Source organism: Lytechinus pictus, unplaced genomic scaffold, assembly GCF_037042905.1.
Source record: "Lytechinus pictus isolate F3 Inbred unplaced genomic scaffold, Lp3.0 scaffold_19, whole genome shotgun sequence".
NCBI classification, from domain to species: domain Eukaryota; kingdom Metazoa; phylum Echinodermata; class Echinoidea; order Temnopleuroida; family Toxopneustidae; genus Lytechinus; species Lytechinus pictus.
In genome coordinates, this window is record NW_026974140.1 from 9,138,837 (window position 1) to 9,162,027 (window position 23,191).

Here is a 23,191-nt window from a genome sequence, read left to right on the forward strand (position 1 = left end):
GTAATACTTGATTAACCTTATGGCCAAGTTTCATGAACTAGGTCCATATACTTTCTAAGTTAGGCTGTCATTTCAAAAACTTAACCTCAGGTTAAGATTTGGTGTTGACGCCGCCGTCGCCGTCGCCGTCGCCGTCGGAAAAGCGGCGCCTATAGTCTCACTCTGCTATGCAGGTGAGACAACAAAAATAACTGTGGTGAAGAAAATGTACCATAAATTTAGTTGAAATCTGCTACTATTTTGTAAAAAAAGTTCAGCTTTTGCAAAGTATCTATTTTTTCATAAAGCTTTTAAGCAATACCAGTCAATGTAAAAAAAACCCAAACAGGACTCTGTATCAAAATTTCAAAGCACAATGGCCAGTCTAAATCAATGTGCTAAGTGCATTTTGTTCAACACCTTGATGGGGAATACTGCACATCAGAACCTTTCTCTAATGTGAACATAATGGCCACTGCTACATAAAATAAAAGCGATTCTACATAATTTCTGCATAAAACTCTTACAGGTGTATGGCAGACATGATATATTTTTAAGCATTAAAATTGTGTTTATGTAGCTTTAAACAGAAATATCTAACATCTAATTGGACCCAAACTTTGAAATCATTTCTCATCATCACCCCCCAAAAAAAATAAGCAAAGAAAATTTGATAAAATAATTCTACATTCTGACATCCATTAAAAAGACTCACATATTGGGTAATTGTTTCAAATCTTAAAAATAATATTTAAAGGGTGATTATACAATGAAAGTTACATATAAAAAAAAGTAACAGTCACTATTCTCAGGACTTGATTGGCCTAAATGCTCCTGTCACGGCCATGGTGATTTTTCTGTGCCCTTTTAATTTGTTTTCCCACTTTGTGCAGTAATATACAAACGTGCCCTTTTGAAAAGTCTCATTGCCCTAAAAATATTGAAATTTAAGGCATGTATACAGTATATATCCTCATGTGAAAACGGGGCCCTATCTTGCAAAGATTTACAATTGCTCCGATCAACAACAGCTATGGAAAGCAAGCAAAGCTAATTTATAAAAATTGATGTTTGTTCAATATGTTTTCTGTTTATGGTCTATACTCATGCATTATTCGTTGTCTTGGCAATTCAGTGTGCTTCCTCTTTGATTACAATAGCCATTGTGCAAATTTTTTTAAGGAAAGTTATGACTATGACGAATTTCCATATAGTTGAGGTTGATCGGATCAATCGTAACTCTTTGTAAGACGGGACCCTGGTTTCATCTTATAAAACAACTTTAAAAAGAAAGATTGGGCCTAATACCCTGCATAGTATTCAAATATGAAAGACCTACAGAAAGTTAGGAAGTACTGCTAATAACTTTGGAGGACAAATTTATTTGAGGTGACTTTACAAATGGATTTTTAACATCTTTCACAAAAGCTTTACAGCAATGTAGTTATACAGAATGCTAAATTACAATTACCATCGATTGGAAATATGTCAGGCAATTAATCACTATAAATAAAATTGGTTAAAATACACCTTGGAATATACATTGCTACAAAAAAATGACATTATTTCTGAAGCAAACCCATTGACAAGTTGATAGCTTGCCACATTAGCAACTGCAGACAGTCATAACAATTACATAGATTTCCGTCATATTTCACCTTTTTATATTTGTATCTGCACTCCGCATCTTCCTATGTTATTACCATGATTGTACATTTATCATTTCTATTTGACTTTTGTATTGTATATTATTACCAGTGTTTGTCTAATTTCATATTTTATATTTTTGTACTACCTGTATATTTTTTAAAAGATGTAATAGTAAACCAAACTAAAAACTGAAAATGAAAAAAAAAAAAGCCCAACCCCAACATTAATTTTTTTAATTATACATCAGTGCGTAGATGAATTTCACAAAAGAAAATTAAGGTAGTTTCTAGTTAACGTAATTATTTCAGTCTCTAATTGGCAATGTTTATTAATTTGGCAACGGTATTTGTTCAAATTGGCATTGCTTCATTGATCAATATCTTTACCAATTCAGCTATTTGAACGAAAAAACTTGATTAATGATGCACCTAAAAAATTGATGTCAAGTGCTACATGTAAAATAATATTTCAAATGCAAAGGACATTTGGAGAATCAAAAAAGCTTGAAAGTAAAAAAATATGACTTTATCATTATCATTATCATCATCATCATAATCAACATATGGACATTTTGTATTAGCTTCATTCTCTTGGTAATTCAGTACAGTGAATTTCTATTTGAATTCCAGCTTTTTACTCCTGCAAATGAAGTCATTACAAGTCAAAGTAAAGATTGCCACATTCACATTCCTTATACTGTTGTGGCATGCATATATATTTTTTTTTCTTCTTTGCTCTCGTACACTAAACTTTTTAGTCACATGGCTAAGGCAAAAAAAAAATCATATAGAATGGGATTGGAAAACAAATCAAATGGGGAAAGAACTTGATTTTCTATCATTAAAAAAAGAATCATATGATATTACCTTACATGTATCTTAAAACATTTCTGAGGCTCAAATAGAGTGTAATGATGTCAATTTAATTCATTACAAATAAAAAAAAATGTTAAAACTGATTAAAATGCAGCACTTGCTTGCAATTCAAGTGTGTTTGCAATGATGGGTTAACAGATAATGATGGGTCATTCCATTAGCTGGATACAAATGATACCAATGTGGTATACACACACTTACAATGGGAACCTGGGCAATCTATGGGCTCCAATTTATACAGGCACCATGTCTAAATCTATTTAAATGATTAAGGGTGTCTCCCTCTCTGATCAGAGTTTTATGTTACCATATCAATGATTGAGAATGTGATTGTATACAGTGTAAGTTTTTCTAACACAGCCTATTTTAATTCTGACAATTCTAGTAGTACTGGGAACTAGCATGTGCAATACACCGGGTGAACACCCTACTCTTTTAATAACGAATAGTGTATTGGATTTAACGTGCATAGGCTGTGAATCTCTCATACATGATACCAGCATTAGTGTCCTTTCCGATGGACGGAGTGTTTTCCAACTGCGTTTACACCTGCACTGAATACAGCAGTGAACACAATACGCCAGCATCATTTTTTATGTATGAGCCCAAACACTTTGAGATCATACAATCTTATTTGAAACAGGTACTCTTACTGAGATAAATCCTCACAAAATTTGATCACAAATTTAAATGTTAATCATACTTGCTTATATTAACTTATTTTATCAGAAGTGCTCTAGATTAAAAGCAGCATGATTACCTTGGCCTAAGCAGAGCAGCTGTATCTGCATTTCAAGAAATACATTCATGCCAGGTGCCCATTTTAATACCTCACCTGGGTTGAGTGCAGCAGAAATTGAATACATTTCTTTGCTGGAGGAAATAACACCATGGCTAGGATTCAAACTCATGACAATATCATCTCATCGTCCATTTATATTGTCATTTCACTGATCATCAGGGCCCAGTAACCCAAAGGTACATGTAAGTGATTAATCTTTGATTTGAAAGAACGATTCTGATTGGTTCCTAGTCAGTCTAATGAGCAAAATGCACATAGAACGATGATCTTGATAGGCCATTTCATTTAGCGATAATTCGCTAACTTTGTATTACCTGGCCAAGGTGTGATTGCAATATCATTATCACCATGCAGTAATCAAAGACAATGACAATCATTTGTCACATGGAAAATAGATATTTCATGTAAAAATATGCATAAATATGCTCCTCTACCAGAATAAATATATCAATTTATAAATATCGTAAAAATATTCAAGAAAACTCTTCTCTGATTTTATAATTTAAGTAAAATACTATCTTATTCTGAATTTAAATTAATTTGCTCTTTGGCAAAATAGCATCCCAATTTTGGCAACAAGGATTGTATTGCATGACAATAACAGGCATACCATAAAATCTGCTCTCAACCCAACAAAATGGACCATTTGTTTTTTGCTTGAATGCCATACTATATGCATAGCAGTTATTTGCATTTTCTTATTTCAGAGAAAATTCATGTAAAAGTTAAATCTCCATAGATAGAAGTTGCCCAAATTGACTCATGTTATCTCACTTTTTCATAAGTCAAGTTTTTTGCTTGCAATTTCACTACTTTCAATATCTGCAAAGGAATGCAAGATATGAATATATTCATCTTTGAATGTTTTTTTTTTCTTCTTTTTTTGCAGACCATTCAAGAAGGTATGCAAGATCACACACTTGTAACTTTATCAAGGTGTAACATGTACCATAAGGCATCACAGGTCCTCTGTACAAAAATGCATAAATGATACAGTACATCTACATTTGTACTTTAAAAGTGGTAAAGCAGGGGCCACGGAATCGGGGGGGGGGGGGGGGTGAATCTGAGGCCTCCAACTTTTTCAGTAAACGTGTCCAAAACACGAAACGAAAAGGAACATCATATTGTGACTATATGTATGCATGTTCAGCCCCTCCCCAACTTTCAAAAACATTCCGCGGCACCTGGATAATGCTAGCCCAACATAGAAAGCAGTTGGCAATGTGAACTGACCCTCTAGAGACCATGCTCCAAAACTTGCAGAAAGACACCATCTTGAAAGTTTTTTCATAAAAATGGTCTTCAAGCTTGGAACGTCATGTGCTACACTGTAATGAGAGTAGCAGTCAGTTCAACAGTCATTACCACTTTAAGAGGCCTCTTGCTTGGGACATCATTAACTTTCCCATACATGTGTATAAGAAATAGCAGTCAGTCCTCTTAAGAATAATAATAGGCATTTACATAGCTATCTAGAAATGAGCTACATGTATTCCAATGCGCACTATTATTATCACCCCGGCTTTCTTTTGAACAGCTACGTCCAGCACTTGGTGCATTCAAAGAATTTATTCTGCCGGGTACCCACTCACCTCACCTGGGTTGAGTGCCGCACAATGTGAGTAAATTTCTTGCTGAAAGAATTCTGGGCCATGGGTGGGCCTCGAACCCACAGCCCTCCAATCACGACCACTTCAAAATGGCTGCTCGTTGGGAAATTGACCAATCATGAACTGTCCAATCAGAGGAATTACTGTACAGACCCAAAGTCTTACATTTGTAATTCAACATAAATGTGGCATCTCATGTTGGATATCATGAACCACCTAATCTTAGAAATAGTAGTCAGTATGAAACTATTTCCTAAAAATATCATTTTGACTTTGACACCCACTATGGCCATATATCATAAACAGAGTGCCTAACCACAAGATTAATAGTCTAGATGCCCTTTTCAAACAATTTTATTCTCAACACAGTGGCAACCTGCTCGGGATATCATGAACTAATGCAGCACACAAAAAGTGGTCAGTTAATAGGAAATATTTCCTTGAAAAGTGATCTGAATATTTGGCTTTCATTTCGGACAATTATCATGAACGGATTGCATCGTCACAGTCATAACATTCCAAATGTCCTTTTCAGCCCAACTTATTTCAAAATCATGAGAGGTCTCTCAATTTGGACATCATGAACAACCTCATCTCAGAAAAGGCAGTCAGTCCAAAATTGTCCCATAAAAAGTTTTTCAACTTACCTCGTGCAGGCCATAGCACTCTAGGCATTTTCACCAAGCTCCCATGAAAAATGTATGCTTCAACAACATATGTGCACCATCTCCACTCATTCTGGAGATCACTCAAACACTGCCCCCTAATCCGGAATGGCAGTCCGCACATACATCAGCCATACATTTTTAAAGCTCCCTTTGAGCGAGACAAATGAAATCAGTCCCAGTGAACGAATATGATTCCATGCAAAAAAAAGAATTTGAAATGTATCCTTTCGCTATTATCCTATGGCAGTAACGTAATTATTTTATTTTATCATTTTATATTATTTTGTATCACATTTAAACGACATTTAATAAAAACTTTTATCTAATCAAAACATATTGTGGAACTTTGAGTTTGAAGGAAATATTGACTATGGCCCGTATTCTGAAGTCGGGTTTAACTTAAACTCAGGTTTAAAGTTGTGGTTTAAGTATGGACAGCCAATTGTTACATAATCACTAACAGAAGAGATATCATACTTCAACTCATTCGGCTCTCAAATCATTCATAATTGTGTAGGAAGTATAAATAGATGATTGTCTTCACCATCGATGAATCAGGAAAGAGCACAGTAAACATAAGATACATACAACTTAATAAAAATTTTGATACTTTTGGCTTCCCATACTTAAACCACAACTTTAAACCTGAGTTTTAGTTCAACCCGACTTCAGAATACGGGCCTATGACTTCAGAGGCCCTGGCAGTGCCTATCTGTAATTATCTTCATCTTCAAGATCATTACGATCATCGTAATGATAAGCATCAATAATAGCACCAGCTGCAAGTACCTCCTAAAAATAATCTGTTGAGTTGTTTTGTTCTGATATGAATTGATTCTGATACACTTGATTTCAATAAAAAAAAAAAAACATATTTTCATTTTACTATAATTACACAGGCATAGAGGCTAAGGCATCAGAGGCAGTGGCTGGGATATTGGGTCACTGCTATCATCTTCAGCATTAGCATCATCATCACCATCACCATCATCATCAGCAGCAGTAGCAGCAGAAGCAGCAGGCCCCTCAGAAAAATAATCTGCCAAGTCATCCCGTTCTAACTCTAGTGACCGGTGTTGATTTTGGTAGACTTCCTGATCCCCACCAGGGCCGCCATTACTGCGCAGCAGTCCTGGAAGAGATGCATCCTTGTTGGTGACATCTGACGATTGGGGGTCAAGAGTTAGACCTACAGGCACTCCAGCACCTTGGAAGGGGTCATAAACCAGTTGGGGATCAGAAGTAGAGGGTCCACAAAAGCTTCGTGATCCAGAAGCCAATGGAGAAGCTAAAAAAAAAAAAAGATGTGGCTCACATTAATCAACTTATCTATGATTCAGGCTCTCAAACACAGAACATATGAAACTCATCTTTAATTATAGTGATACTAAAAAATTGATTCTGAATACATGAAGCAACTCAAAAACTCTTCAAAGTACACTGTAGATATGTATGCTTTGCCTCGATTATTGTGCTTTTGTGCATGTGCTTTAAACTGTGCAATATGGAACCTTATCGAACAGCTAGTTTTATACAGTAGCTTACTGGATTTTTGTCAGATTACAGTGCTTTGTGCAATACACTGCACAGGTACATCATGCATACAAAAACACACATTTTTAATGCATCATTAAAACTCCCTATACATGTTTATGTACCTACTTCAATTATTTGTCATCTTTTTGATTCTATGGTTTATTTTAATAAACCATACAAATAATCATAAAGCCATCTATGCACTTTGTGGAAAAGCCTTCCTGAAGACATAAAAAAATGTACCTCTGTCGAAACCTTCAAAAATCTTCTAAAAACTTTTTATATAACTCTAAGCTTTTTATGCGCCTTGAGCACTCTACAGAGTGGATTTGGCGCTTTATAAGTCACATTATCATTATTATTTATTATACATGAACATATACAGCTGGATTTATTTTTGTCTTTAAAGATGTTATTACAATGTTAGTAAAAGTTTAATCCTTGTCTTTTCATTAGTAAGAAATAGAGATACTTACAGCATGCTGATCCTGTTTTGTCATCCGTTGCCACTTCTAAATACGATTTGATTTCGAGGGTCGAAGATGATGTACTACAGACTAAACCTTTCCAAAAGAAAACAAACAATATTTTTTTTATCAGTATTTTAAAGAAAATTATTCTTAATGTAAGGTTACCCTGGTCAGTCTAGCTTGGCAAAGGAATATGGAGTCAATCTACCATGATCTGCGTCCATTATAAGCTCATTGACTGCGTAATTTAACACATGTGTGATTATTCAATTTTTTGAGGGACGAGTTCTTTATTCTATTAAAATCTATTCCTGGCATGAGGTTGGTTTTCCCAGCTGGGGGGGGGGGGGGGGGGGCTGGGCTGATTAAGCACAATAAATTTTCAATGTGCTAATCTCTTACTTTGTTAAAGGTTTCATTCTAAGCCACTTGCATCTTTTGTGACTAAATAAAAAGTATAAAGTAGCTAGTTCCAAAGGTACGTATTAGATTGAAAACTGCTCTAAAGTGTGATTTCACGCATAACGTCCACTGCTTCTTTCGGTCCAAACCACAATGAACATGTCAATCATTTTTGCATGTATTTATGTTAACTATTTGTGGTTAAATACATTGAATTGAAAAGTTTTATTCTCATAAAATGGGGTATCATCAATAATTTTGTATGAGAACTTTCTTGAAGGTGCACTTTGAATGGGCAAAAAAATTCCAATTCAATAATAAACAAGAAAAAGTCAGTTTTAATTCCTAGGTCTCATTTCAGGTATAAAAAATAAATGTCCCCTTATAAATCATCAAGATTTAATATACACTTACCCCTTTTCTTGCAAGCATACCACAATCGCACCGTGATACATATTACAATTACAGTCACTATGACAGATATTAGTATGTCTGTCAATGAGAACTTCCTTCTAGGTTTCCCTGAATCTGAAAAAAAATACAGATTTGAAATCATTATGAATAGACAGAGTAAACTATATTAAATCTATCATTACACTATCATTACATCATAATTACACCATCCTTCCACTACTATTAAACAATAATTACATCATCATTACACTATAATTACGCCATAATTATGCTATCATTACAACCATAATTACATCATCATTACACCGCCATCACACTATCATTACACCATTATGACGCTGTATAATTACACTATCATTACACTATAAAATTACAATGAAGAAATCAACATGATCAGTGAGCATTGGGGGGGGGGGCAAAGATATACACTTCATTTCCAAATGAAGTTTTGAATACTCTATAAGCTGTTATTTTTGCGAGGGCTTTATTTTCGCGAATCGCAGATCGGCCGCGAATTTAACAACGCGCGAAAATATTAACACATTTAGAAACCTGTGCCAATGTCCCCAACAGCAAAGCTTTACTAGTGCAAACATATTGTGTGGTGAAAGAGTTGAGATATGCACCTACATGTATATATGTACAAAAAAATAAGGTTGAAAAATTACATTTGTAATTCAAAAAGTTTGCTACAATATCACTTTTTTATTTCTCAAACAAAATCAGAGCCTTAATAATTTCCAAGCATATTTTATCAATATTTATTCACTCACTGTAATATTACAATGTATTTTACAAGAAATAATTTGATTTTATTGTCATCACATTGACTCTACATGTAAACACAGCTATATTGGCAGCTTCTTGCATGCTCATTAAGATTCACCAGTCACATGACCAGAGGTTTCAGAGGTGTAAGATTCTGTTCACAAAATTCTACATTTTTACACTTAAACCAACTTTTAAACAAGTGGAACGGCTCTGGCAGTCTCGCCTGCATTACGCAATTTACTATAGCAGCAGTGCTAACTTTGAAAACTACTATAAAATAATCATTCATATAATGACATAATACCACATTCATTGACCATAAATGACATTTGAACGGTCACTTAAGACTGTCAACTACACCCATGTCCACATTTCATTCACTCTATCCATAAACTTTCAAAGTTATGATGGCACTTCAACAATTACCCCAACATGGCCTAAGTTAATTGACCTTAACTGACCTTTGACTTGGTTTTGTGACCTGAAACTCACAGGGGATGTTCAGTGATGCTTGATTACTCTTATATCCCAAGTTTTATGAACTAGATCCATAAACGTTCAGAGTTAGGATGGTAATTCAACAAATACCCCCAACACGGCCAAAGTTCATTGACCTTTAATGACCTTTGACCATGGTCATGTGACCTGAAACACAGGCAGGATGTTCACTAATACTTGATTAACCTTATGTCCAAGTTTCATGAACTAGGTCCATATACTTTCTAAGTTATGATGTCATTTCAAATACTTAACCTTCGGTTAAGATTTTGAAAATAATTTTCCCAACATGGTCTAAGTTCATTGACCCTAAATGACCTTTGACCTTAATCATGTGACCTGAAACTCAGGCAGGATGTTCAGTAATACTTGATTAACCTTATGTCCAAGTTTCATGAACTAGGTCCATATACTTTCTAAGTTATGATGTCATTTCAAAAACTTAACCTTAGGTTAAGATTTGATGTTGACGCCGCCGCCGCCGCCGTCGGAAAAGCGGCGCCTATAGTCTCGCTCTGCTATGCAGGCGAGACAAAAAATGAATCTAACAAAACATAACTTCCAAAGATTGCTTTGACAGATCAAACTGTGACTTTTCTTTACAGGGATATATTCATGTACAAAATACATTGGAGTTTTGAGGAGCATAATTTGCACATGTTTTGCCCTATGCACTAATTTTGCTTCTCTGAAATTCTGTGGAAGTGTTTGGTACATTTTCCGATCGCGAAGTCAACTACCTGCAAAAATGTCAGGACCCCGCGATTGGCAAAAATATTAGCTTATACAGTGTATGATTATATTGTCCAACAATGATTTGTGACTACCTGTAATACAAAATTGGAATGCACCAGTAGAAATCTTGCAGTACATGCACAGAACTAACTTTGAATACAATAACGCACAATATACATTCTGAGGTATGTTCAAGGATGTACATGGAGCCAAGAACAGCAGATGTGTATGGATTTAAATTGTTGAAATGCGATTGTCACCAGAGAAAATGCCATGGAATCCCCCCCCCCTCCCCTGGCAAGGAAAATGCTTGGAAAATAGCTGTTTGGACACCTACCACCAGGGTCTTTGGTCACATTTGGTGACTGAGGTGATGGTGATTCTGGAGTTGATACAGGAGCATTCTTTTCATGTGGAAGGGTTGACTCAAATGAGGGCGGTACTGGTTCAGCTGGTGCTGTGGGTTGAGGGGGTGTGGCAGTGTAGTTTCCTTGGGCAGGCTCTTGGCAGTTGGAGTGGGTTGGTTGATCTGTGCAATCCAAACATGTGTTTGGTTGAAACTTAAAGTATCTGGAGAGGTGATGCAGGCGAATAAATAATAATTAAAAAACGAAATGTTGAAAAATCTAATATCCCCCAGTGAAGGCACAAAGTGCTTTGAATTTCTAATGATTTACAAAGGGGTTTACAATAACTTGTATGCTGTTAGCAATACCAGAGCACTAAAAGAGGTCATGTTACATCTTTTGGATTGTAATTTCAAACATTTATCCAACGCGTTTTAGTGACATTACTTACTGATTAACCATCGAACGCACTGTTCTATCCTGGATCTTGCTCTACAGATGGTTGTATTTCCAGTAGCAAAATCATCGAGTTTAACCCTAACCAGGCCAGGTTTTTTGGGTGTTAGCTGGCCGGGGAGGGGGGGGGGGGTGAATCAACCCCCCCTTGAGATTTTGGCTGCTGATCGCACAAACGCCATGAAAATTGGCATGATAACAGTGTGGGATATAATCTACAAGGCTGTATGGTTAATTCTTCCAAAATAATCAGATTTTTTTATACTAAAAATTTCTAATTAATGTGTAAATCATACTTTTTGCTCTAATTCACTATCAAAAGCTCCTAGAATGCTAATTTTGGTGTAAATATTCTATATACCATTGCTGACAATTACAAATGAAAAAAAATCATGGATTTGAAATTGAATTTCTTATGTATTTTATTAATTTCTCTTGTATTTTCATGTTTTCGACATTTTGTTTTTCGACCTTTTGCTTTTCACTTGTTTCATCAAATTCAAAAAGCTTTTTTCAAGTATAACTATGCCAAAATAAAAAGTAATCATATCTATATGAATAAGATGAGAAAACTGAATATAAATTGAATTTGTACACAAAATAATGTTTCGGAGCAATTTTTGGTCTGACATGTATGTTATGTTGTGTAATTTTTCAACCGCATACCCTGGCATTGTAAATTGAGTCTGAAAAGATGCGCAAGACTTAAAAGTAAAAAGTCAGTGAGCAGCGTGATCGAAAAATTTCTTGCAGCGGAATGGTAGCTGAAAATGTTAAAGGGGGGGGGATTCAGCCCCCCCTCCCGGTTTTAGGGTTAATGCACATTTGGGAAAATGAATACAGTCACATTCAATTTTGCCCTCTTACTCTTTGCCATTACTTTACATTGCATGTTTGCAATATGTGCTGAAAATAGCTCCCAAAATCATATGTTGTTGCCAATTTGAACTCGCTTTATCCATACTCACCCCTTTAAACATTCACCACATTCCGTATTCTGAGAAGGTGTGCACGTCTTTAATTCTACTGCTTGCAAGCAACTAACACAAGTGTGACATTTCAACCCTCTGTAGCCTTCTCTGGGTTGGTACTGACCTTTCTCACATGGACGACACGTCGTTACGCAACTCTGTGGAAAAAAAATATCAGCAAATGCATTCACACCTGGAATGCCTTGGGATGAGAATATTATTTTCGATGGATAGATGTAGCCATAGCATTTGTTCACTTGTCATGATGATTCTGACTAAGATAGATTAGATTGATGAATACCCTAAAAACTACCAGTTTATATATCATTATGATTAAGTTGCATGAATGACTATGTAATGATGATGCCACTGGAAGGTCAGATGATAGTAAATACCTCAGACAAAACCTCTCTAAAATTAAAATGGAGTAAAAAGTAGAGCTAATGGTGTAAAAGTTGCTCTATTTCCTTGTATCTAAATAGAATATTTCAATATTTGCTGGAATGGCGATAACAATATTTTTAATGGAATCACAATAGGCAAAACAATGACAATTCTACATATTCAGGGAGATATCAAACTTCGTTTCTTTTTTAATGAGCAAACACTTGAAATAATCCATATTTCATATAATAAAAAAAATAAAAAATAAAAAGTGAGTGTCACATCATCAGATATCTCATTCGCATAGTAATAATATTCCATCTTAATATTGCACATACATGTAATACATCGGAACAACATCTTAAAGTGTACATACATGTATGTTTATGCATATACATGTATGCAATTCCATAAAATATGTACTTCCGAGTCCGACCCCCTATATGTGGGACCTTCATGAAATTTTCTGTCTCTGATTTGTTGTTCTTTTGACAGTCTGTAATGCTCTCAAATGACCATGACTTGGTCAGTTTACTAAGTGAAGTAAGATTTGAGAAAAATTGGGGTCAGACGTACAAAAAGGTTATTTTATAGAATTGCCCATATGCATAAATGTTTTAAGTTTATTTTACATCCCATTTTGATGACATCTCCAGCATATTGCTTGTTGATTTTTCTTTCCCAGATCAACTTTTGTTGAGGTTAGACCACCCCTTTAAACAATAATACAATTCTAGCTCATTTTCCAACAACAATTTATAAATACATTACTACTTCTACCACAGGCAGAAATCTGTTCAGGAAAATTGTTCAGGGGAGATGAACTATTCCCCCCCCCCCACTTGAATTGTATTACATCACTGATTTACGCCCTTGACTACAACTAAGTACTACTACATGTATGAGCTACTACCACTGCTGCTGCTATTACTATTTCACATTTATATACAGCACGCAATACATCAGAAAGAAGTCTCTAAATATAGTAAATGTAAAGGGAAAGCATAAAAAGCACCAATGAATACCTCAGAACCAAACTCCTCACACTTACTTCATCAGTGGTGGGGGAGTGCTCTGTTCCAGGATAACAATACGTGCAGTTTCGGCAGGTTAGATCATCACTCAGTTCTTGGTTCTGAAGGCACCTCTTACGGCTGTCTGTCCCTTGGGTCTCATCAACCTTAAAGAAAAAAACATTCATAGTATTTAGAAATACTTTTCTGATTGATTACATAGAAAGCTGACATGTAAGTTGATAAAATATTGACTAAACTCAATTAAAATAATTTTGATGTTGACTGATTGGACTGGTCATAACTATAAAGGGAAAGATAGCAAACATTTCAATACTTTGCAATAAAGTAAAAACATGACATACAAAAAATATCAATAAACAAGTGGAGTACATAGTTGTACAACATTTAATGTAGATGACCATATTCAAGTCTTCTAAATTTCGAATTTTACTCATTTGATTTTCAATACATTGAAAAACAAAACTCAGAAGACTTGAATTTTGAAGTGTTTTTCCAAAATCAATCAATCCCAAGCCATAAATAATAATGATTGATGAAAGTATGTGAAAAGAACGATGCACTTTGGTGTTTCATAGATATGGTTAAGATTTGAAAGTTGAACTTGATCGAAGCAATGGTTTTTAGTTCACACATGTTCAAAGGGGAAAAAACTGTTTGAACTTAATTGAACTGAAATTATATTATTTATGGGTATGCTATACCAGAATAAAAAGTACATACATCTGATATAAATACATGTAATTGCTTGGATATCAAATTATAAACAATAATATCTAGTGCTGTTAAAATAAAAATCTTGTGACTTTGAATTTTTCTTTTGTAGGAATATATTAGGCCTACTGGTTTGTCCCAGTTCCCAAAATGAACTCCATGATTTGTCCACAACTCCAGGTTGAGATCCGGGGGGGGGGGGGGGGGAGGGGGAGGGGCCAGTCAAATGTATTTTGCTGTACACATTCAGGACAAAATTATTTTCAAACACCCCCTAAACAAGTTTTTCCCCTTGTGCAAAATAACCCCCTAAACAAGTTTTTCGCGTGCTTCATTTACACATTTTGGCCCCTAAACAAGTTGTCGCCAGAATATGACCCCTAAACAAGTTTTGTCTGAGGCCCGAACACTTTTCAGAAATGAGGAGGAAAAAGCCCAAGGTAAAAAGCTTGGCTAGTCTTTAAAAAAAAAGCTTGGAAAAAAATATACCCTAAATACGTTTGACCCCGCAGTCTTTCAAAACTACCCTTTAAAAAAAAATCGGTGTTCTTGATACCCGTAACGAGTGCATGCACGGCCCGCGTCCCCCCCCCCAAAAAAAAACACCCCTTTAGACATGTTTTTTTGGTCACGCATGTGTACAGCAATATATTTGACTGCCTACCCCCCCCCCCTGGGTTGAAATAAGGATTTCTGTGCTTTAGGGATAATTAAGCCATGCACACATCCACAGTATGTAGAGTGCTCAAGGGCAAGGCACATGATAAAACATTAAATTAATAGAAAGATATCAAGAACATTTTTGAAGGATGGGGCATGCATGAGCAAAGGATCTTCTCCCAAATTTATTAAACTTTTGGATGAAATTAACACAAAGCAATACATCCTGGTTGTCTCTCGAACTTTATAGATATGAAAAAGTGAGTCATACATTATACAAAAATTACAATACAGGAACTATAAAAATCAGCCTTGGATATAAGGCAAGACAAGAAAAACAGTCTTCACAGTTATTATAAGCAGGTTCAAGTAATAGACAGGTTCCTGTATTAACATGTTTAATGTGAAAATGAAATACCTGAGATATTGGTGCTCCACAAGCTACAGCCACCAGAATTGGCACCGTGAAAATTAATATCATCCCATTTCTAAAAATGTAGGCCATGTCACCTTCCAAAAGAAAATAGAAGGAAAAATTACTGACTTTAAGTTAGATACAGTAGGAGGCAGTTAAAGGGCAACTCCACTCCAAAAAAAAAACTGATTTGAATGAAATGAGAAAGAAAAAAAAAACATGGCAACATGCTCAAAGTCACATATTAGAAAGTTAAATTTCACATTTAAAACAATTGTACACATCTTGAACTTTATGCAGATGAGGGGACCGAGGACATCACCCATCATTTCTTTTGTATTTATCCCATTAGACATGTTAGAGACTGCACCTGCAGGACGGATTCTAAAGAAAACATGTGATATATCAAAATCTTTCCGTCTCCAATTATCTCATGAAATATATTATCATTTTTTCCACATTATAGTGTGAAACAAGATTTGAATTGAATCCTTCCTGATCGTTGCAACCTAATGTGCTTCATGAGGATGGTTACTGGTCATTGTCAAACCTGCAAAAATTGAAATATTCCACATTTCATATAAAATACAAAAGAAATAACGAGAGGGTTATTTCAGTCCTTCCAGGACTTTACCACTGAACCATGATAAATCATAATTATATTTCATATCAAATTTTGATACTTAGATCTAGAGTCTAGACTACAATCTATATACTCTACATGTAGCCTATACTCATTTCAATTTATGAGAAATTATATTATCCAGAATTGGAGAAAACAAAATTCAATAGTTGTCACCCAGAAAGACCCAGGCTGCTGCTAAGCTGCACTCTGAGGAATAACTTTGCATGTTTTGATGTAGACTGATATATATCCCTGTTTCAGAGCAATTTTTTTTTACATAAAAAAAAAATTTGGCCTCCTACACAGACGGATGTCTGCCATTGGGCTCGTAATGGTGGAGGTTCGACCGCCGTTTCACTACAGCGTTCCTCCTTTTGATGGGCAAAAAGGGGTGCAGTAATAATGATAAAATAGAAAATACAATCAGCTCACCACCTTTCCGAAAAAAATATATGCTGGAAAACACAGAATTTGTATGACAAACATTCAGGATCAGCCAGGTTCTTCTTCGATCGTTCGCCGTCATGTTTGTAATCCAGCGGAGCATACAAACACACCAGCCAATAACGTTCATGATACCAAGCCTTAAAATAAGCGGGCGCTGAGCGCAAATTCGCACTCATAAAGCCATCAATTGCGCCCATAAAGCCCCAAAATCATAAAAATTTTGACGACCGGGCGCAAATATTTTCCAGGTAACTGCGCCCGCCGTGAGTGAGCAGTGAAGCCATTTCATACATGTAATTTAAATATCTGAAAAGCCAAAATCAAGTAACTTTCAATTTACGATAAGCACAGTTTCAAATTGCCAAGTGCGTCTTTTTTTCTGTACCATAAAAAGTGAGCTACGTCCGTCTTTTTTTTTCTGTAATACATGTAGGCTCTTGCTTCCGGTAGCGGTAACAGTTTTCCATACTTCACCATGTGCAATTTCTAATGCACACATTTCCAGTCGGGATATCACAATCCTGTGATATAGTAATTCGAATTGCACAGGAGATAAATCCCTGTTCACAGCACATACGATGTGCGAGTCTTTTATCCTCACAGTCGCCGACTTTGCTTGTCAAAACGGAGCCTTAATAATCCAAAAATCACTTAGCTTATAGTTGTGAATTATAGCTTTTTAATTTCATTCTTGGAGAGGGGTAAATATCAGACAATAAATCAAACAAGGCTCCATCTAAAAAAAAAATAGGACGCCATGCACTTGAGTGTGGTGCTTTAGTGTTAGCTAGCCAGTTTGCGCTCATGTTCTCTGCAAGAGCTCTGGGTGAGAATTCTATCAGTAATGGCCTAAGTGATGGTGATTTTCCGTTAGATTTCATGTTAATTTTTGAGAATGGTCAAAAAACTTTATGATTTTTTCATTGTGATGAATATTTAAGTTATTAATGAATACATTTTCACCGAATTAAGACTCTCCCAGAATGAAAGGCATTTTCTGTGGAGATCTGCATTTTCAAATAACTTGTGAAAACCTTTGATGAATATTTGTGATGAATATTTAAGTTATTAATGAATAAATATGATTTTCACCGAATTAAGACTCTCACAGAATGAAAGGCATTTTCTGTGGAGATCTGCATTTTCAAATAACTTGTGAAAACCTCAAGGTACATGAACCTACAATACATGTACATAGCCTGTGGCTATGTGCTGGAATTTGAATAGACCGAGTTAGATATTGATTTCATTTCTTCATTTCTTTAACATAATTTAAATGCAATCCAAGTGAACCTCACAGTCACAATCACACACAAACACTCACCCACACCCATGATTCTAACCATGAAAAAAATTTAACAAATTATTAATTTTTTTCTAAATTTATTATTATTTGATCTAAATTCTCTCTTTCTCCATCTCTCTCTCTCTCTCTCTTTTTATATTTTATTTTATTCATTTATTTAGATTTTTTTATTTGGGGGGGTTTATTGTTCGTGGTTCATTAAAGATGAAAAATAAATAAGCCCATGTGTGTGTGGTTGTAAAGGAGGGTGTCAAAACACACTTAAACATTTAAATCTGATTTCTTAAATGTTTGAATAAGCCTATTACTTAGCATGCTATTCATGTACTAATTAAAAAATTGCAGGAGCTGCGCTTACTATAAACAAATTTGCAGTGTGGTTCACCGTTAAATTCTTTTTTTTTAAATTGCCCCTGGTTCCAGAAAATTGCCCCCGGTTCCTGTAAAAAGCCCGTGAGCCGGGGGCAATTTTTTTTGAAAAATTGCCCCTGGTCTGCAGCTGTTTATTCCAAGGCTTGCATGCTACCATTGTCAGTTCATGAACAGAAAATGGTAACACAACATGATTGGCGGGTGCGTCTGTACGCTCAGATGAATTACAAACATAACGGCGAACGATCGAAGAAGAATAAAATTAAAAATTTGTTATTTTCCAGCATATTATGGAAAGGTGGCAAGGTGATTGTATTTTCTATTATTTTCTTTTATTATTGTGCCCCTTTTCGCCCATGAAAAGGAGACTTTATGCAGTAAATGAGTAATCGAGGAGGGTGCGCTAGCACACCCTTTTTCCATAGACGCTGTAGTAAACATCGGTTGATCCTCCAACACTACATGCCCAATAGCCGTCATCGGTCTAGCGACGGAGGGGATACCACAGAGCCAAACGAAGTCTCAGCGGAGCATATCCCTGACAGAAATAGACCTATATGTTGGTCTAGTTTTGATGTAGACAGCTGGCAGCCATCTGTTTAACTTTGGGAGTTTTTCTTTTAAAATATTTTGAATTTTTAAAATTTCTCCTTTCGGTGAGTGGAGCCAACAGAGTTCAGCCAACTTCAGCGGAATTAACCAAGTCCAAGAGACCGAAGCTGTTGGTCTAACGTTAGTTTTGATGTAGATCTAGCTGATTTTGGGCATCATTTTCAAACCTTAATAAGACTCAGCTGAAAACTTGGTAAGCAGAAGAGCCTAATTCGATTGTGCCGAGAGTACACATTGCCTCGGGTGGGCAACAGATATTGGCATGACTGTTAGTGTTGGACGTTGTCGTAATTGGGAGACTCTTTCCGAAATGCAATGGGAGACACTGAGACAATGTCCCATTTTGGAGAACTGCATTCATGTAAAAGGATGAAATTAATATCTTTCCCCAACCAAAATTGTGTCTCACCGTGTCAGTCATGAATTGGTTTCGAGCCGATAGTCATCTGCAGAGCGATGATACAGACATGACAGACTCAGTCAGAGCTGAGGTCAGAGCTCAGACTCAAGACAAGCATGACTAGACCAAAAGCTTCGGTCTCTGTCAAGGTGGTTGTTCCGCTGAACTCTGTTGGCTCCACTCACCAAATACAGAGACTGAAGTTCTAGCGCGATCTGTACAGGGACTCAATGGCCATATGTTTATGTATTGTTCGGATAAAAGTAAAACAAGGAAGTGAAGTTGCACGACAGCCTAAGTAATCGCTGTTTTTTCCCTATGTAAGTTTATTTTTCCGTTTTGGTGCATTTCAGGCCAAAACGGAATATTTACTTTGGTACAGTTCTTTTTATATATTTTTATGAAATAAAGAAAAAATCGATGAGCCCCGTCGGAGGGATTTGCATAGTTAACCCCCTAATGGTGACTGCACGATAGCGAGCCGTCTGTGTACAAGGAGAAATTTAAAAAATTAAAAATGTTAAAAAACTCTTTGAAACAGACGCCTGCCAGATGTCTTAAAGTTAGACATTGACAAGACTCAAGTCAAGAGACAAAATTAAAAATGAAACTTGTTATGAATTTTGGGATTTTTGGTTTGACTCATAAGTCCCGACAATAACAACATCATCCTAAACTTAAAGTATGGAACGGTGACTCACTCACCATCACATCATGACCATCACCCACCCGAGATTCTTAAAAAATTATGTCTGACTCTAACTTCTTTTGAGGGGTCTATTCTGCTTGCGCAATTTAGGGAAAACTTACCTGTAAAGCATACATTAAATCTCACGGTATATTTATAAACAGTTAGATATCCAGGCAAGCCAGTGGTTAAGTATTTGTTTGCGATGATCGCCTTTGGAGTGGTTCTTCGCCTTCAAGTTTCAGTTTCACTTTCAAATGATAATGCCACTCCGTACGTACGTATACACGCTGACGTACGTTTCGTTCGTTCCGGAAGTTTCGAATATTGCGCAAGCTCAAGTAGCATGTGATGCTGACGAAGGGGGGAAGTCCCGTTGTGTTGTTGTTGTTGTTAACTTAGGTTTTAAGGCGCGTGTCATTCAGATATGAATATTTACGCCTTTCGAGAACTACCGTAGTCTGAGTTTTAGGATTTCGATTTTATTCAGATTTCCCGAACTGTCTGGGAAAACACACTGACAGACTACTTCTCTTCAGGTAATCTACTCTATCCAATTTACAATAATTCATAAAAAGAAAAATTCAGTCGCAATTAAATTACAGTAGATAATTTATTTTTGTAATCGGTGCATATAAATCTAGCCCGAGATCTAGGCTATATGTAAAAAAAAAAGACTAAAAATCCTTCACAACAAAAGAAAAAAAAGTACAGAAAAAAATGAAAAAGAAAAGAAAAAAGGGAAAAAGAGAAAAGAATAAGAAAAGAAAGGAAAGGAAAGTAACAGAAAAGAAAAAAGAAAAAAGAAAGAAAAGAGACTGCTAATTCAGCATTCTTCCAGTATTTGCGGTAATTAGGTAAGGTAAGGTAAAAGAAAGAAAAGAAAAATAAAGAAAAGAAAAGAAAAGAAAAAAAGATAAATTAAAAGAAACGAAGAAATAAAGAAAATAAAGCGAAAGAAAAGCGGAGGAAATGAAAAGAAAAGAAAGTAAAGAAGAAAAAGAAAAGAAAAGAGGAAATAAAAAAAAAGAGAAGAAACAGGACAGAAAAAAATGAGAAAGGAAGCTATTCCATCTTATCAATGAGAGAGAGAGAAAAAAAGCAGTTTAAAAAATAGTCATTTCTTGACTGGTTGCATGCCAATCAACCCAAACTAGAATAAGAAGGAAGACTCGCGTGAATACGCAGCCTTCAAAATTAATGACTCGTGTTGGGCCTACAGTACATAGAAGGTCCTCACCATGTACTAGTACCTGAAATAACGGGGGGGGGGGTTATTATTTGGTAACCAGTCAATATTGGACTATTCTCGCCATAACACAACAAGTTTATATGTGGAGATCGAGTTGTTGATCAAATTTTAGCTTCAATTCATCCTATTCAGAGGGCGCACGAAAAAAAAACATATGCACTCTATACAGTTACGCTCCAGGGGCGTAACAAGGGTCGGTGGCCGGGGGGGGGGGGGGGGAAGAGCCTCCCAAAAATTCTCGGTCATATCATGTTATGAGCAGGCCTAATGGTGTTATGAGGCAGAAATTTTGAGAGGGCCAGATATTGCATATAGGGCATTATTTTTTTATTGTAAGCGAGCGAAGCGAGCGGCCAAAAAAATCATCATTATTTAAATCACATTTTGTGATAGATTTTGACATAATATTAGAGAAAAATACTTATGTCAATCTTTTCTCTTTCCATTATTATTTGTACTTCACTGTGATGAACAGGATTTTTTATTGTGCGCGAGCGTTAGGGCGAAGCTCTATGCGGCAGTATAGCGTGATGAGTAAAAAAAAAAAAAAAGAGGGGACACAGTATGGTGTGCATGGCCCGGAGAAGCGGGTGTGCTGAAGCACCCACAAAAATTTCCCAGGAGGTCCTGCGCGTGTATAATTTTCCATAGGTAGCACCCCCCTGGAATTCTGGTAGGTGTGTCACATAAGAGAAATGTATAGAAAATGACCAATGATCTAGTGTTGAAACCTTTTTTAGGTAGGCGGATCCAAGGGGCCCGAGCACTAGCGTACCTACGGGGGGGGGGGGCAGGGGGGGGGGGGCACTCTGAACTTGAAGACAATAAGCTGTATTTTTGATTGAAGACCTTTTTTTTTTTTTTTTTTTTTTTTTTGGCTTGTCAATTTTATTTCTGGAACGATACCCCCTTTTTTTTTTTTTTTTTTTTTTTTTTTTTTGCTTGTCAATTTTTTTGGCGGCCGATTTTGCCCCCCCTGTGGAAAATCCTAGGTACGCCACTGGGCCCGAGGGGCCCGGACCCCCTATTGGCGGAGCAAAAAAATAGAAAAAAAGTGGAAAGGAAGAAAATAGAAGGGAAAAGAGAGGAGAAAAAAAAAGAAAAGGAAAAAAAAAAGAGGAGGAAGATGAGTGAATAAAATGATGTGAGGAGAACACTTGGAAATAAAATTTAACACAAATCTTTCATGTCACTAAATAAAATTTTCGCTCGCGCTCGCATTGCATGATGTTTGATGAGATACATATACATTCTGGCTGAAATAGGCTGATATGGAGCTTAAAATACATTACGTCAAACCCCCGTTTGGAGAAAGACCGCAGTTCAGATTGCAAACTGCGGTTCTATACCTCATTTTGCGTTTGTAAATCCCAAAATCATTTCCAAGCCCAGGGGGCCGTTTCATAAAGCTGCTCGTAAGTTAAGAACGACTGGTGATCCTTTCTCGCGCGCTAGATCTTCGCCAATGGTGTGTACCATTTACCGCAAGACAGGATCACCAGTCGCTCTTTATTTACGAACAGCTTTATGAAACACCCGCCTGATCAATCCCGCTAGGCCAGGTAATCCCCGCTGTCTCAATTTTACCTCCACAGGCCAGATTATGAGCGTTGAGCCAAGGACGAAATGATAAACAACAGCTGTGCTATTACGTAAGACTTCTCTGCCTGTAGTAGGACCTTCGGAATGAAATTATTGTATTCGATATTTAATCACGTTTTCAAATGCATATTGTATTCAGAAATCCAATGTTAGTCCATTTTCAAGTTCGAAGGAAGAAAATCGACCTCGAAATAAGGAAAGTAAGTGAATTAAAATGACGGCATGCTTTGCTCGGGCTGTTGTGTTATCTTCGGACCGAGGTCAAGAAACAGGTGTTTTGATACTTAAATTGCTTGCTTGGGGCAGTTATGGTTTGTCGTGCTTGGAGAAGAGAATTGGGGTGCGTTTATCCGCCACTTTTTTACCCTATAATCATGATTCCAATCATGATTCAAATCACGATTCTGCAGAATCACGATTGCGTTTAGTCGAAATTGAATATAATCATGATTAGAATCACAAACATGAACTACGAAAAAAAGGGCGTTTGGAA

General features: G+C 36.2%; 1 protein-coding gene across 1 annotated transcript; it reads right to left on the reverse strand.

Annotated features, from left to right (window-relative positions):
- Positions 1–1,341: 1,341 nt before the first annotated feature.
- LOC129260700 (uncharacterized) lies at positions 1,342–20,227 on the reverse strand. The gene is made up of 8 exons (XM_064114110.1): positions 19,967–20,227; positions 15,398–15,489; positions 13,623–13,751; positions 12,185–12,345; positions 10,751–10,983; positions 8,410–8,523; positions 7,600–7,686; positions 1,342–6,875 (listed from the first exon to the last, which is right to left on the reverse strand). Exons 2-8 carry the CDS (start codon positions 15,482–15,484, stop codon positions 6,496–6,498), a joined length of 1,191 nt encoding a protein of 396 aa, XP_063970180.1. The 5' UTR covers positions 15,485–15,489; positions 19,967–20,227; the 3' UTR covers positions 1,342–6,495.
- Between the last annotated feature and the right edge of the window lie 2,964 nt (positions 20,228–23,191).